Raw genomic sequence first — 15,877 nt, 5'->3', positions numbered from 1 at the left:
TACCTGCCCCATTCCTGTCCCCATTACCCCAAGGGTCTTACTTGTTGATGGAGCAGAATGAGGGCCAGGGAAGCTTGAAGGGTACCACGGATTGTAGCCAGGCCTGAGGCCACCCCTCTGCCTCCAGCAACCCTGCAATGATAAATGGATGACTTCTGCTTCTTGCCACGATTGAGTCCCAGAACAAATTAACTGCCCTACCTGAAACTAGAAGATTTTCAGCCATTGAGCAGCATGCAGCATGGGATTGTGATCCATGAGAGAAGAGCCCCCAGTGGGACGAGCCCTGGGGTTCCTCCAGCCACTGCCTGGAGAGCATTTCCAGGCCGCAGAGCAGAGAGAGGCCAGTCAGTGCTTTTGCAGACATGAGGGAACAGAGCTCTGAGTTTGGGGGGGCCGTAGGTGGGTGACATTGTGGGACAGAGTTCTAGAGAGGAGGGAGCTGCATGGAGAGCTCTGGACATCTGCAGAAGGTCCCCTCTAGTCTTTGGCTGTTTAAACGATTTCTATATGAAAGGAAATTCAAAGCACCACTGGAAGGTAGTAGGCCCCCAAACTATTCAGAGCTTGCACAGGGCTGGGGACGATACTTGTTCTCCCAGCTAAAGTAAGATCTTCAGTACCGAAGGCATTGGGTGGAGTTCCCACCTTAGTAGTGGAGTTACATTAGTCCTAGGCTGACCACTGCTCTAGAGCCTCCCTTGCAAAATTAAAAGCAGTCCTTGAAAGTATCCCAGATGATTTAAAGCAAGACAGAACAACGTTCATCTCCATTCAGAGAAATTAAAAAAAAGGAATCTAGCAGCCAACAATATAAAGTTTCCAAAGAAAAAGTATAAGGTGGAAGCAGGAAAACATGTTCTGTAACTAGGAGAAAACTGATCAGTAGAAACAGACCCAGTATATTAGTGTAGGTTCTCTAGAGAAACAGAACCAGTAGGATAATTATTATAAAGGATTGGCTCGTGTGGTTACAGAGGCTGAGAAGTCCCAATGTCTGCAGTTGGCAAGCTGGAGACCCAGGAGAACCAATGGGGTTGTTCCAGTCTGAGTCAGAGTGCAACGGCAGGGGAGAACTAATGTCCCAGTTCAGAGAGGCAGAGAGACTTAATTCTCCCTTACTTGGCCTTTTGTTCTATCCAGGCCTTAAACAGATTGGAGGAAGGGTCACCTGCTTAGGGAGGACAATCTGCTTTATTACTCAATCCACTGATTCAAATGTTAATCCCATCCAAAAGTACCCTCATAGACACTCCCAGAATAATATTTAACCAAATAGCTGGGTATCCCTCGGCCCAGTCAAGCCATACAAATAATTCAAAATGAAACATTAAAAAAAAAAAAAAAAAAAGAGCAACCTATAGCAGAGAACACACACCACGAGCCAATGCTGTTCCCATCACCTTCCCTGCCTCCGCTTTGGGCCCTGCAAGGAACATGTCTTCCTTTGGGCACCTGCTGCCGGGAAAATTCATGTTCCTGACCTATGTTTAGTTTTGTTGTACCATTTCTATTTCATAGTCATATGTTTAACTTGTAAAATAGACTGTGATATTATTACATAATGAATTAAAACATAAATTAGAATATTACAACAGCCTTTAAAAAATTAATATTATAGCTTAGGGTATATATAATTGGAGTTCCAGAAAGAAGACAACAAATATTTGAAAAACGTTTTTTTCTAAATTTGTTAAAAACTAGGGGATCCCTGGGTGGCTCAGCGGTTTAGCGCCTGCCTTTGGCCCAGGGTGCGATCCTGGAGTCCCGGGATCAAGTCCCGCGTCGGGATTCCTGCATGGAGCCTGCTTCTCCCTCCTCCTATGTCTCTGCCTCTTTTTCTTTCTCTCTTTCTCTCTCTATCATAAATAAATAAATAAATCTTTTTAAAAATTTGATAAAAACTAGAAACCCACAGGTTCTAGGAGCTCATTGAACCACAAGCATAAGAAACATGAAGAAAATGACACCAAGGCACATCATAATCAAATTGCTTAAAACCCATGACAGAGAAAATCTTAAAAGTAGAGGGAAAAAAAGACACTAGACATAGAAGAGCAAAGAGTGACAGCCAATTTCTCTTACAGAGATGCAAGTCAGATGGCAGTGGAGCAATATATTTTTCAAATTTTAAAAGTTCTTATCTTTAAAATTTTTTTAAAGATTTTATTTATTCATGAGAGAGAGATGAGAGAGGCAGGCGCTAAACCACTGAGCCACCCAGGGATCCCCCAAATTTTATTTTTCTGAACTAAGATGACATACTCAGTAAAAACCTTTCAAAAATGAAATACACAGTAAAAACTTTCTCAGATAAACTGAAGTTGAGAGGGTTTATTTCCAGCACTTCTACACTGTAAGAAATGCTACACTTCTACACCGTAAGAAGTGTGTCAGACAGAAGAGATTTAATGCCAAATGGAAATTTAGATCCTACAAAGGGATGAAGAGTTTTAGAAATGTAAATATATGAGTAAATAGGAGATGAATAACACGTCGGAGTACTGTACAATGGGACATTAACACAAAGATGTGGTTGAGGAGTGGAGCTTTATGGTGGTAACATTCTTACATTGTAAGTCAAGTAGTGTAATATTTGAGGAATAGACTGTGTATTGTAAAACTAGGCCCACTACAAATAAAGAGACACAACTAATATATTAATAAGGAGATAAAATGGAATTCTAAAAAATAATCAGCAAAACAAGATCAAGGAAAGAAGAGAAATTAATAAAGAACAAATAGCAAGATGGTAGACTTAAACCACACCATATTGATAAATACACTAAATGTAAGTGGCATAAACATTCCAGTTAAGAGAGATTCTCGGTTTGGATTTTGTTTTTGAAAAGGAAGATGTTCCTGATGTTTAAGATATAAAATGAGGGGTGCCTGGGTGGCTCAGTCTGTTCAGCATCTGACTTTGGCTCAGGTCATGATCTCAGGGTCCTGGGATCATGCCCTGCATTGGGCTCCCTGCTCACTGGGGAGTATGCTCGTCCCTCTGCCCCTCCCCTCAATTGTGCACATACTCTCAAATAAATAAGTAAAATCTTAAAAAAAATAAAATATAAAATGTTAAAAGACTGCAAATTAAAAGTAAAAGGAGGGGCACCTAGATGGTGCAGTCAGTTGGGTGTTGGACTCTTGGTTTCAGCTCAGGTCTGATCTCAGGTTTGTGAGATTGAGCCCCATGTCGGGCTTCCCACTCATTGCAGAGTCTGCTTGCGTTTCTCTCTCCCTCTGTCCCTCCCCACTTTGCACGTGCTCACTCTCTCTTGCCAAAATAAATAAATAAATCTTTTTAAAAAAGGTAAAAGGATGGAGAAAGATATGCCATGCAGCCACCAACCAAAAGAAAGCTGGAATGGCTGTATTAATATTAAGCAAGATAGACTTCAGAACAAGGAATAAGCCAGGGACAAAGAGGGACATTTCATAATAGTAAGACATAATTTTAAAAATCTGTGTGCTAGTAACAGAGCTTTAAAATACACAAAGGGGGATCCCTGGGTGGCGCAGCGGTTTGGCGCCTGCCTTTGGCCCAGGGTGCGATCCTGGAGACCCGGGATCGAATCCCACGTCAGGCTCCCGGTGCATGGAGCCTGCTTCTCCCTCTGCCTGTGTCTCTGCCTCATTCTCTCTCTCTCTCTGTGACTATCACAAATAATAAATAAAAATTAAAAAAAAATACACAAAGGAAAAGCTAGTAGAACCGAGGAATAAATGGATGCACAGATCTGTGAGGAGACTTCAGTGCCCTTCTCTAAAGGATTGATAGGACAAGTAAGAACCAACAGTCTGACCAAATCTCATGCTTCTGGGCCTCCCTTGTGCATTCCCCTCTGCCTGGAATTCCCCTCCCTCTTTTGTCCTCCATAGGCTCCTACTTATCCCTCACAACTCAGCTTGTGTTTTTGCAGCAGTGTGGAGAGGACCAGAGTCTCCCGTCCTGCCCAGGTAAACACTGTTGCCTCCTTCCCTTTTCCCTCAGCCTCAAGGACAAAAATCAAGGTGAACTCATCCCTCCTGTCCTGAGATTCACAGTGACATACCTAAGAGAGAAAGGTGAGTGAGAGCTGACTTGAGCCAGGGACATGAGGGCCTGGCCTGGGGAGCCCATCTCACGTCCTGAGCACCCTGCAGACCAGGGAATTGGAGGGGCTGGAGCCCAGTGCAGGGATGGGCTCAGGCACATGGATTGCTAGCTTTGAATCCTGGCTTCACTGTGTACTAGCTGTGTGACCTTGGGTAGTTACTTACCTTCTCTGGGCCTCTGATTCCTCATCTGTCCAGTGGGGTTAGTAACAGTAGCCAATTGATGGGGTTGCTGTGAGGCCTGAATGACACAATACATGTAAAGCCCTCCAAAAAGGAGGTGCATGATATCTTGGTTTGCAGATGCAATTGCCCATGGCGTGGGTGTGCTCAGTGACCAGAGAGGGTGAGCCCTGTGGCTCCTCCAGACTCCTGAGGCCAGAGCTCAGACCCACAGAGAAATCATGGAGGTGTGGAGGCTGCTTTCACCCTGGGAGAAGGAGGATAGTTCTCTGGGTAGGACAGGCTACCAGGGAGGGGCGGCCACTGCAGGTGCAGGTGCTGCAGAGTGGGGGTGGGGGTGCATCAGATGAGAAGTGGGAGCCACCATGGCTGGGGTCCCTGGGGCTCTGTTACCTGGCATGTCCCTGGAACTGCATGTTCTCTTTTTTAAAGATTGTATTTATTTATTCATGAGAGACACAGAGAGAGGCAGAGACACAGGCAGAGGGAGAAGTAGGAACCCTGTGGGGAGCCCGATGTGGGACTCAATCCCATGACCCCGGGATCATGCTATGAGCCGTAGGCAGACGCTCAACCGCCGAGCCACCCAGGCGTCCTAACCTGGTCCCTTTTTAAAAAGCTTGCCTGATTAGGTCAGGCCCACCCAAGATAATCTCCATGTGGTAAGGTCAGCTGCCTTGGACCTGCATTCTGTCTGCCAAGTCCCTCAACTGTGGCATATGGATTAGTATTTGAATGAATACCTGGAAGAAAGTGTCTGTCCCGCAGGGTCCAGGGATTTGGGAACCACCTTGGAACGTTTACTGCAGTGTCTCAGAAAAAAAAAAAGAGAGAGAGAGGGACCAGCGCATGCAAGGGCCAGGAGTAGTAGGGAGCACGGGGCAGACTGGAGGCAGGGGCAGGGGACCGGGGAGGCCGGACCGTGCGGGTCCGTGTAAGTCCCCACGGGAAGCTAACCTGCAAAGACGGAATGGCTCTGTGCACAGGCCGATCAGAGTTGGGTGTGTACCTTGAATAGTTCACTGGGCTTCAGATTCGAGAAGAGATTGTGGGGGGTGGGGAGCCCAGTGCTGTCCCATAAGACTTGGGAGGTTCTGTGTTTGCAGAGTCCATAGTGGTAACCTCTAGCGGCAGGTGGCAGTAGCACAGTCGAGCACTTCCTGTGTGTCTCCTACACTGGGTGACTGGATTTTTGATTTTATTTAATTGTTACTAATGAAATGTGCATTCCAATCACCCTGTGCAGCCAGTGGCTGCCATAGCGGATGGGTCAGCGGGGAGGGTGCAGCTGTAGGAATGAGGGGAAGCAGCCCCCGCGGAGGCCTTCGGATGCCGCACGCGTGCCGAACCTCGCCCGCTGGTCCTTCCTGCAGCCCTCAGAGGCAGGGGCTCTGCAGACAGGGCGGCCGGGCGCAGAGAGGCGGTGTGCTTTCGCCGAGCTCACACAGGAGTTGGACGGACAGAGTTGGGCTGGACCCCGGGTCCATCTGACCAGGTTCTCCCTTCCTGGGGGCCGCAGAAGTAGGCCGTCGGGTGGGGATGGGGAATATGGTGGTTCGAGGAATAAATAAAGGTGAAGATGGTGGAAGGTGGGGGTGGGAGGGAATGAACCAGGCTGGAGAGCATTCCCCGCCAGCCACAGGGGGGTGATGCCTGGGTAGGAGGTCGGAACATTCTAGAAGCTCGATGTGCGGGGACCTGTGAGATGCCTGAAGGCTCTCTCTCTGTAGGACTCCACGCCGAAGGCTTGTTCCGGAGGTCGGCCAGTGTCCACACCATCCGCGAGATTCAGCGGCTGTACAATCAAGGTGAGCCTGCCCCCCGGAGACCCTCCACGCTGAGCCTCCCACGTGGCGGCCTGTGCAGCCCTGCAGGGCCCACAAGGCCCACAGGGCCACAGAGTCCCAGATGCCGAGGTAGCGTAGCTCCCCCGCCCCACCGAACCCCCAGAAGAGCCCAGGGCCCGGGCAGCCGCCCAGGGGAGCCCCAAGTCCCGGCTCCCGGGACAGGTGGCTACACGCTACCATTTTGCTTTTAGGTAAAGTCATACAAAAGCCTTTAGGGCTTTTCGGCTCCTGCCGCCTGGACTGTGGCTTGGAATGTGGGGACCGTTCCACGGGGTGGCCGTTGGGCGGCCCCTCTGGCGGGCTTGGCACCGCTTTCTCAGCTGCACCAGGGAGGCTCCCGTGGGGCGCCGCACGCTCTCATCCTTCCTTACAGTCATGCCTTGTCCCGTCCGGTGACAGGCCCGTCATGGGGTCCTGCGGGCTGGCCCTCCTCTGTCCTGGGTGCTGGGCACCCGCCTCCTGGCTGGGACCAAACTACACAGTGGGGGTCAGTGGCGTGCCCCAGACCTGGACAGCGGAGGAGGGCGCGGTGGCAGCATCCCCGAGGCCAGCGGATGTCAAGGGTTCTAAAGCCCTGTGCGCCAGAGCCACCGTGAAGCGGAATCCCCAGCCCTGTAAACTCAGACCTCGCTCTGCATCCAGGGAAGCCCGTGAACTTTGATGACTACGGGGACATCCACCTCCCTGCCGTGATCCTGAAGACCTTTCTGCGAGAGCTGCCCCAACCACTGCTGACCTTCAAGGCCTATGAGCAGATTCTCGAGATCACCAGTAGGTGCCTGCCCTGGGGAGCCAGCCCAGGGCCAGTCTGGGGGGCGCGGGGGCGGCCCGGCATCCTCCTGTTGGGACCTGACCCCGTGGACCACAGTGACCACGGCCAGGCCGGGCCTCCGCTGCCCGTGGGGAGGGGGCGGGGTTGTCAGGTGCAGCTGGGCTGGGGGGTGGGGTGGCAGGGGGCGTCTGGATTTGGGGCACGCCGCCCTAGTCAGGGCGCTGCCTCCCTGCCCTCCCAGCTGCTCTGGAGGAGCTCCCCCTGTCCAGCACCTTTGCTTCTGCATCTAGAAAGGGGATGGGGGTAGGAGACTTGGCTGTGCCGCCCAAGGCCCCCCAGGTGTGGGCAGATGCCCTCACACCTTCTCAGAACAGTTACCGGAGACAGCTTGCACTCAGAAACCCTGCCTCCGCCCTTGGGGATGGGAGTCTTCTACCCTCAGGACTGTCGCGGGGACCCCAGAGCCGTCCCTGAGATGTGGGGAGATCCCAGCGTCCTCACCCCAGCCTGCACCCCTGCCCCCTCCTGTGAGTGTGTTTCTCCCATCAACACACCCAGAGGGCCCGGTCACGCTCCCTAACCCCCTGCCCTGACGCTGTCTCCCGCGTGTCCCTCCGTGTGCCCTCATTCTCCCTGTAAAGTGCCAGCCATCTCGGCACAGTGGGAGCGTGGCATGGGCCACACCGGCCTCCTCCCACATCTGTTCATCTTTGACACGGGCACCTGCTGGCTGTCCCCAGAGCTCACTGGTGTCATTGAGCCGAGCCACGCACTTTATGCACATTTAATCCTCAAGGTAGCCCCACTTTTATGCAGATGGGGAAAGTGAGCTCAGAGAGGTTAAGTGACAAAGTCACACAGCTAATGCCTGGTGAGGCCCAGACCTGGACGCAGATCTGCTCAGCGCTGAGCCACGCCCTTAACCTCCTTGCGGCACAGGAGACGGTCGTCCTGGCTGCGACTTCCTTATGCCAGGTCCCGTGCTGGGCACTCGTGGACAGGAGGGCGGTGACCACGCGGGCCCTGCTCGTCAGGAGCACCGGGCTAGCTGCGGGGACAGGCGCGTAGTTGAGCCAAGTGTGGGGGATTCACGCGGGGGCAGCGTGTCTCCAGGTGGGCGTCGGCGTTCACAGGAAGGGAAGCAGGGGAAAGGCAGGCCGGGCAGGACGGCGAGCAGAGGTGGAGGCTTGGCAGTGCCACCAAGGTTCTCGGACTCCCCCAGGCCCCCCAGAGGGCTTGTGAAAACATGGGTTGCGGGGGCCCACCCCAGGGTTTCAGATGCAGCAGGTCCAGGTAGTGGCCCAAGAATCTGCATTTCTAAGCCCATTCCCAGGTGATGCAGATGGTCCGGATTTTTGCCGTGGAACGCCGAGCTAAGGGGATCGAGGCACGGCCCGTGGGTACAGATCTGGCCACAGAAAGATCAAGTCTGTGAGGGGTGAAGCTCGACCAGTGGCCCCTTTGCACCAGGGAGTGGGGCCGGGCTGGGGGCTGATGTTGAGAATTTTTAAGAATTATACTATGATGGAAATAACACAAGCGCATAGTGTAAAAGAACAAACCATCCCAAACATCAACAGGGCAAAGGCTGTGTAATGGGATGGGAGTCCCTGCCGACCCCTGCGGTCCCACGGCAGTGGCCACCCGCGGCGGCTCCACGTGCGCTCGCCCCTCGGCCAGGGATGCTCCTCTCCTCTCGCGCGCTCTTCGAGCCTGGCTTTCTCAGTGTTTTCTGACATTACTCATCTCCTCCTTCCCTCCTCGTGTGCGTATCTACTCATCTCTTTAATGCTTGTGTACGATTCCATCAACCGTGTTACACTCTGGGTAAACATTCGGGGCGGTTCCAGTTTTGTGTTGCCACCTGCTAATGTCAGGACTCAGATGATCCTGAAGTTCCACTCGTGGAGAAACTGAAATGCTTCCAGAAGCCGAAGACCCCATGGTCTCACTCGGCCCGGCTGCGTGGTGACAGGCGCAGGGTTGCCAGATTCAGCAATAAAAAATACAGGATGCTCACCTCAACTTGATTCTCCCATATACAAGGACTATTTTTTAAAAAATATAAGTAATATTAGCCGTTTATTTGAAATGAACATTTAACTAGGTGTGCTCTGTTTCATCTGGCAGCCCTACTCGGGTGGGGTGGGTTTTTCCTTGAAGTGATGTGAAAGCGAGGCCTTCGGGGGTACGCTCAGGAGGAATGGGCTCCCCGGGGGCCTGCAGTGTCCAGGGCACAAGGAAGTCACAGCCAGGACGACCGTCTCCTGTGCCGCAAGGAGGTTAAGAGCGTGGCTCAGCGCTGAGCCATGTCTGGGCCTCACCAGGCATTAGCCGTGTGACGTTGGGCGCGTCACTTAACCTCTCTGAGCTCACTTTCCAAAAGCGGGGCTGCTTGGAGGGTTACATGTGCATAAAGTGAGTGGCATGGCTCATGGCACCGCTGAGCACCGGGGACAGTCAGCAGGCTGCTCCCTCTCACTCGCCCCCGAGTGCTCTTTCTCCAGGGGACCGTAGTGGGAGCTGGAGGTGGCCCAGTACGAGGACGTGCCCTGGGACCACAATTCTTGGGAACATGAGGTTGAGGTCAGGAGCCTGAGGTCCAGGCCACACTACGGTGTCCTCCGAGCTTGTTGGTTTCTTGGGAAATACTATTTCACGAGAACTCCTTTTACCCTGGCATTACCTACGGCAGCTTGAGTTCGTGAAAAGAATGGCTTTTTAAAAATTTTTAATTTTTTTTAAAGAATAGCTTTTATTAAAAGGCTAACGAGGGCGTGCAGAGTGGGGAAGTTTGTGCTTGCAGCGGGGACTGTGTTTGGAAGGCACCCAGTGTTCAGGGCTTAGCTGGGGGAGGTTAGTGTGTTGGAAGAGTGGGGAGTGCATGTGTGCGTGTGTGTGTGCATGTGTGTGCACGCGTGTCTGCAGCCGGAGCACGGTGAGCACCCTGTGAATCATGGATGTGCGTCGCTTTGACTTTTTTGTTTTGTTTTGTTTAAAGATTTTATTTATTTATTTATGAGACACAGAGAGAGAGAGAGAGAGAGAGAGAGAGAGGCAGAGACACAGGCAGAGGGAGAAGCAGGCTCCATGCAGGGAGCCCGACGTGGGACCTGATCCCGGGTCTCCGGGATCACGCCCTGGGCTGGAGGTGGCACTAAACCGCTGAGCCACTGGGGCTGCACTCACTTTGACTTTTTATGGTTTATGGAGCTGAGTGGAGGCTTTAGTTACGGGGAGAGTGGGGGGGGTCTGAGTCTGTGGCTGCTCCCCCAGGCCCCCAGTGGGTGTGGGCCCCTGAGCCACAGGGAATCACTCACAGGTTAAGGCCTTTCTGTAAAGGGCCACGAGCCCATCTTTCAGCTCCGTGAGTCAGTCTGTGTCGCCACCGCTCAGCTCTGTCCCGCATCGGTAGCCACCGGGGACGTACAGATGAGTGGGTGTGGCTCTGGGGCTTTCTTGACGGAAGTGGGCCACCAGGCCACAGGCTGTAGTTTGCCGACCGTGGTCTAGGCCATTCCCGAGTGTAGCTTGAGTGACTTGCTCTGCGGGCTTTCTGGCAGGTAGCAGGTGCACGAGGCGGTGTGAAGAAGGGACTGGAGCTCTCGGGACGGAGGGCTCAGCAGGGAACAGCCACGGGGCCGGGAAGTGAGCAAGGGCTCCAGGCCCAACCTCGGGACAGTCCGTCCTCGGGGCTGTCCTCCTCTCTGCGCCCGTGCTGTCCCCTCGGGAAGGACTCAGGGAGAGCCCTGTGCCGCTGTAGGTGTGGAGAGCAGCCTGCGGGTGACGCGCTGCCGGCAGATCCTGCAGAGCCTTCCAGAACACAACTATGCCGTCCTCAGCTACCTCATGGGCTTCCTGCATGAGGTGAGTGGACAAAGCAGGCCCCGGGGCTGGGGTGGGCGGAGGGGGAGGCCCAAACTCCATGCCTGGCCCAGGGGGACCCTCCTGCACATGGTGCCCATGCAGCCTAGGGGCTCGGGGCTCCCTCTCAGCCCAGAGGACTTCCAGGCCTGACTTTGCTGGGCAGGGTCCATTGTGCCTCCCCTGCTGGCCCCACACGTGGCTGCCCCCGCTTACTGATAAGACCTGCTGGGTGGGGAGGGGTCCCCTGCTCCCGCGTCATCTCCTGCATGGCCCGTCGGTGGAGGGGAGGCGGCTGTGTCCCCAGGCCAGGGCACCGGGTGCAACGTGGGTGTGAGCAGCCCGAGCGGGCCTTTCCTGTGAGAGGCCATGAGTGTCCTGGGGTGGCCGTAACCCAGGGCCACGGACTGGGCAGCAGCTTCAAACAGTAGAAATCTATCGTCACGCTCCTGGAGGCTAGAAGGCCAGCCAGGTGTGGACGGGGCCGTGCTCCCACTGAGGCCCTAGGGGAGGGTCTGTCCTGCCCATTCCCGCTCCCGGTGGCCCCTCGTCCCTTGGCTTGTGGCCGCCTCACTCCTGCCTCGGTTTCCACGTGGCTTTGTCCCCTCCGTGTGGCCAGTCTCCTTGCGCTTTCTCCTATAAGAGTGCCCGTCATTGCATTTAGTCCGAGTCCTGGATAGAACAGGATGATCTCACTTTGAGACCCTTAATTCCACCGGCAAGGACCCTTTGTCCACGTAAGGCTACGCCCACAGGTCCCAGGGAGACCCCTGTTTTGTGGGGCTGCCATTCAGCCCCCTGCACAGCGTAAAAATGAACAGTGAGAGAAACACCTGTCCTGGCTCTGGGTCCAGGCTTCGCTCCCCAGTCCGGGCAGGGAGCAGTGGTCTGCGAGGTCACCAGATCCAAATGGGCCCCCACCTTGCTCCCAGACCCACCATCCTGTCACATGACCCTTCCTGGAACACCTCACCTCTCCAGGCCCTTCGTAGGCAGTGTCGGGTACAGGTGTGAACGAGGCAGTGCTGGGCCTTGGGGCTCCCAACCACGGGGCACGGGCCAGAGCTTCTTACTCCCCACGGTGTGGTGACACCATGGCAGGGGCTGGCCCAGGGTCTTCGGGGCTTCTGTGGGAGCCCTGCTCCATGGCAGGTGGCCTGGGGATGTGATGACCAGGGGAGGGGAGGGGACCCCCAGGCACAGCCAGTGTCACATGTTGGAGCCTGTCAAACCCCACCTCTTAGGTTTGTGTGTGTGTGTGTGTTTTGTTTCTTAAAGATTTTATTTATTCACAAGACGCAGAGAGAGAAAGAGGCAGAGACACAGGCAGAGGGAGAAGCAGGCTCCATGCAGGGAACCCGATACGAGACTCAATCCCAGGACCCCGGGGTCACACCCTGAGCTGAAGGCAGATGCTCAACCGCTGAGCCACCTGGGTGTTCCCACCACCTCTTAGTTTTAAAAATAAACTATTTCGGGGGCACCCGGGTGGCTCAGTCGGTAGAGCAGGAGACTATTCATCTTGGGGTCATGAGTTTGAGCCCCACGTTGGGTGTAAACATGGCTTTAAAATAAAAAAACTATTTCGTTCTCCCTCTTTATCACTTGATATTGTTTCTCAGAAGCCGAAAATGAAGTTATCCTAATCATTTTTTCTACTTCTTTGTCATGAGCTGGAGATGGGTTTGTTCTCTGTCCTCCGCCAGGGCACTGACGTTAACACGTCCACAGGGCTTGGCCCTGCACAGCATTGGCTCCTGCAGGGGATTGGGGGCTGCCTGTGTCACGGAGGCAGGGCTTGGGCAGTGTGGGCATCCTCACCAGATCCCCAGGAGGTCACCGGGCCGTGCACCTGTGCTCCCCCGGGTCCTGTGCTCTCCCATGGCCCCCGAGGCTCTGCACTGTCCTACTTCTGATTCTTGGAGGTCCCCAGGACCCTGGAGGCAAGCAAGAGATCGGGCCAGGTAGCCCCCCTGCCACCTTCTGGGCCTCAGTTTCTTCATCTGTAAAATGGGTGATGTATCCTGCTGCTTGGGGTTGTAAGTGCTGTAAGGCCAGCTCCCCCTACCACCACCCCCAGTCCTCCAGTGACCCCCATGTGCTAGTCAGTCTTGACTATGCCCAGCTCATCAGCCAAAGCGTAGATATCAGAGGGACGCCCGGGTGGCTCAGGGGCTGAGCGTCTGCCTTCGGCTCAGGGCATGATCCCGGGGTCCTGGGATCGAGTCCCACATCAGGCTTCTTGCATGGAGCCTGCTTCTCCCTCTGCCTGTGTGTCTGCCTCTCTCTGCATCTCTCATGAATAAATAAATAAAATCTTTTTTAAAAAGCACCAAGTGTAACTACCAGGGACGTGGTCTGGCTGGGTGACCCCAAACACCAAGCTTGCACTCCCCCACCCTGAGGGGACCTCCCCAGTCCTCTGGAATGGAAGAGAAGATGGGGGTGCTGAGGAGATCCCAGAAGGAGCTCACGGGCGGTCAGAGCCAGAGTGTCCCGGAGCATCAAGACTGAGTCCTTCCTTCTGCAGCGAGGTGGCTGCACAAGGCCAGAGCAGAGCCCACAGTCACTCCCCGGGTCTTGGGTGTGTCCTCCAGGTGTCCCGGGAGAGCATTTTTAACAAGATGAACAGCTCCAACCTGGCGTGTGTCTTCGGGCTGAATTTAATCTGGCCGTCCCAGGGGGCGTCCTCCCTGAGCGCCCTCGTGCCTCTGAACCTGTTCACCGAGCTGCTGATCGAGTACTACGGGAAGGTCTTCAGTGCCCCAGAGGCCCGTGGGGAGCCCCGCGCCGACACCCCGGGGCAGGTGAGCCGGGCGGCCCCTTGGCGAGAGGCCACAGGGGAGACAGACACCCTGCGGGCCCCGTCTCGCCCCCCGCGGCCCCCGATGGCAGCCGGGACCCTCCGCTAGTGCTGGAAATGTCGCATTGAGGGCTCTGTGTGCTCCTCATGCTTCGTAAACTCACCATTCAACTCTTGGCGAGGGACGCCCGGGTGGCTCGGGTTGAGCGTCTGCCTTCGGCTCAGGCATGATCCCGGGGTCCCGGGATTGTGTCCCTCATAGGGCTCCCGGCAGGGAGCCTGCTTCTCCCTCTGCCTGGGTCTCTGCCTCTCTCTCTGGGTCTCATAAATAAATAAATCTTTAAAAAAATGTTTAAAAAATAAAAAAACTCCTGGCGAGCCTTGTAGTGAGCAGCCGGGCGCTGGCCCTTCTGCGTCGTTCTTGGGCTGTGGGTTGAGATGAGATGACGTGTCTAGAATCACAGTCCAGCATGGCTAAGCCGGAGGTGGGGGCTTGTCAGTGGGGTGCCTGCGTCCGGCATCTCCTGCAGCTGTCCCAACCGTGTGGTAAAGCGGCAGCTGCGAGCCTCGGCTGTCCACCATCGTCTGGGGCGGGCAGCCAGGGCAGCGTCTCTCCTGCTCTCATCCGGGCTCGGGTGCGTGTCGGGCTGGCTGCAGTTCAGCTGTGGGGACGCGGCTCCCCGGTGGGCGTGCATGTGGCCAGTAGGCCAAGCGGGGCGCACCGCATGCGTGTGGGGGCACCAGGACAGGTGCGTGCAGTTTGCAGGCTTTGGCTGGTGGCCTCCACGCTCGTCCCCATTGGCCAGAACCAGTGTCAGGTCCAAGGCCGAGGTCACAGTGGGAGGGCTCGGGATTGGCCATGGGCAGGGTGGAGATTTGGGGCTCAGGCAGCCTGAGCCCTCCATGTGGGGAGATGTGCCCTGTGCTTGCAGCTTAGGTACAGAGGAGAAAGGCATTCCACATTCGTAGCACGGAGCCCCCAGATTCACCCCGATGGACAGGCTCGGCTTGCGTGCCCACCGCGACCATCGCAGTGGCCAGGTCTGCACTAACTGGCTGGGGCCTACGCCGTGTGCCCCACCCGGGGCCAGGGTGACGGGGGGCTGGCGCCCCAGAGCGCCCCAGACATGTCAGTCTGCTCGGGCCGTCACAACAAATAGCACAAGCTGGGGGCTTAAACGATAGACGTTTATCTCTTATGTGCTGAAGTCCGGAAGCCCCAGGCCCGGCACCGGGTGAGAGCCCTCTTCCTGGCTTGCACACGGCTACCTTCTCACAGTGTCCTCGCGCAGCGGGACGGGGAGAGATGGAGAAGGAGCCAGCCCTTGGAGTCTCTTCCCATGGGGACACGGATTCTGCTGGCTCGAGGCCCGCTCTTGGGACCTCATTTAACCTTAATTACTTCCGCAAGGGCTCCTTCTCCACTTACAGCCACACTGGGGTTTAGAGCTCCACGTATGGATGCAGGGGTGAGGGGACACATAGCTCCAGACTGAATGGTGACAGGCATCCTGCCCCCCTCCACCGAGTGTTAGTTGTGTGCCAAGCACCCCAAGCTCTTGCTGTGCAGAGGAGAGGGGAGCAAAGAATAAATGTCTGCTGCAGGTTTCCCATCAGCCTGTGCAGGCCTGGGATGGGGTGCTGAGCCCCCACTGAGCGGTGCTCCCCACCAGGTGCCCGTTTGGGTCCTGGGGTCGCCCAGGGCTCCACTCTGGGACTTGGAGCGAGCAGGTGCCCTTTCTTCTCACCTTCACGATATTAATTCCACGCCCTGACCCGCAGGTGTGCAGTCCTCTGCTCTGCTTATCTTCTCTGTCTCTAAAGAAGGGGACGTGTGACCTTGGTGCCACCTCCCAGCATGTGTCAGTGGACGCTGGCACCTGCTGCTGCGGATCAGTTGGACCCAAGAGTGGGACAGTGCCCAGCTCCTTTCTCTGAGCCATTCGCTGGCACGGATTCCATCCTGAGTCAGGGTCGGAGCGCGGCGTCCCTGGGTCCTGGCCGTCCATCCAGTTCGTAAGGACGTGGATCCCGTTAAAGTCCGCGGAGCACAGGAGGTGGCGCTGGGTTGCGGGCTGCTGTGAGGGGGTCCCTGCCGCTCACTGAACCATCTTCCCTGGAGAGGAGGGCTCCGTGCGTCAGGTTGCTTGTGGTCGGAGGCCGGAGGACAGCAGATGGACGATGCGGGGGTCACAGGCTGGCAGGTGTCTCCCTCTGCCGGGTCCCTGCTGCGGGTGGGGTGGTTCTTGCTCGCTCCCCACCCTCACCATGCACCAGCTCTCCGGCTCCTTCATGCGCCCTCGGCTAACC

At 55.5% G+C, this 15,877-nt stretch overlaps 1 protein-coding gene across 1 annotated transcript in view; it reads left to right on the top strand.

Annotated features, from left to right (window-relative positions):
* The window catches only part of ARHGAP8 (Rho GTPase activating protein 8), a 47,736-nt gene extending 34,060 nt beyond the window's left edge, over positions 1-13,676 (top strand). The window contains 5 exon segments of the mRNA NM_001204405.1: positions 3,995-4,068; positions 6,012-6,089; positions 6,771-6,899; positions 10,664-10,767; positions 13,362-13,676. Coding sequence (NP_001191334.1) covers positions 3,995-4,068; positions 6,012-6,089; positions 6,771-6,899; positions 10,664-10,767; positions 13,362-13,676 — 700 coding nt within the window.
* Positions 13,677-15,877: the final 2,201 nt, after the last annotated feature.

The sequence above is a fragment of the Canis lupus genome, chromosome 10 (assembly GCF_011100685.1).
Source record: "Canis lupus familiaris isolate Mischka breed German Shepherd chromosome 10, alternate assembly UU_Cfam_GSD_1.0, whole genome shotgun sequence".
Classification (NCBI taxonomy): Eukaryota; Metazoa; Chordata; class Mammalia; order Carnivora; family Canidae; genus Canis; species Canis lupus.
This window is presented reverse-complemented; position numbering and strand designations above follow the sequence as displayed.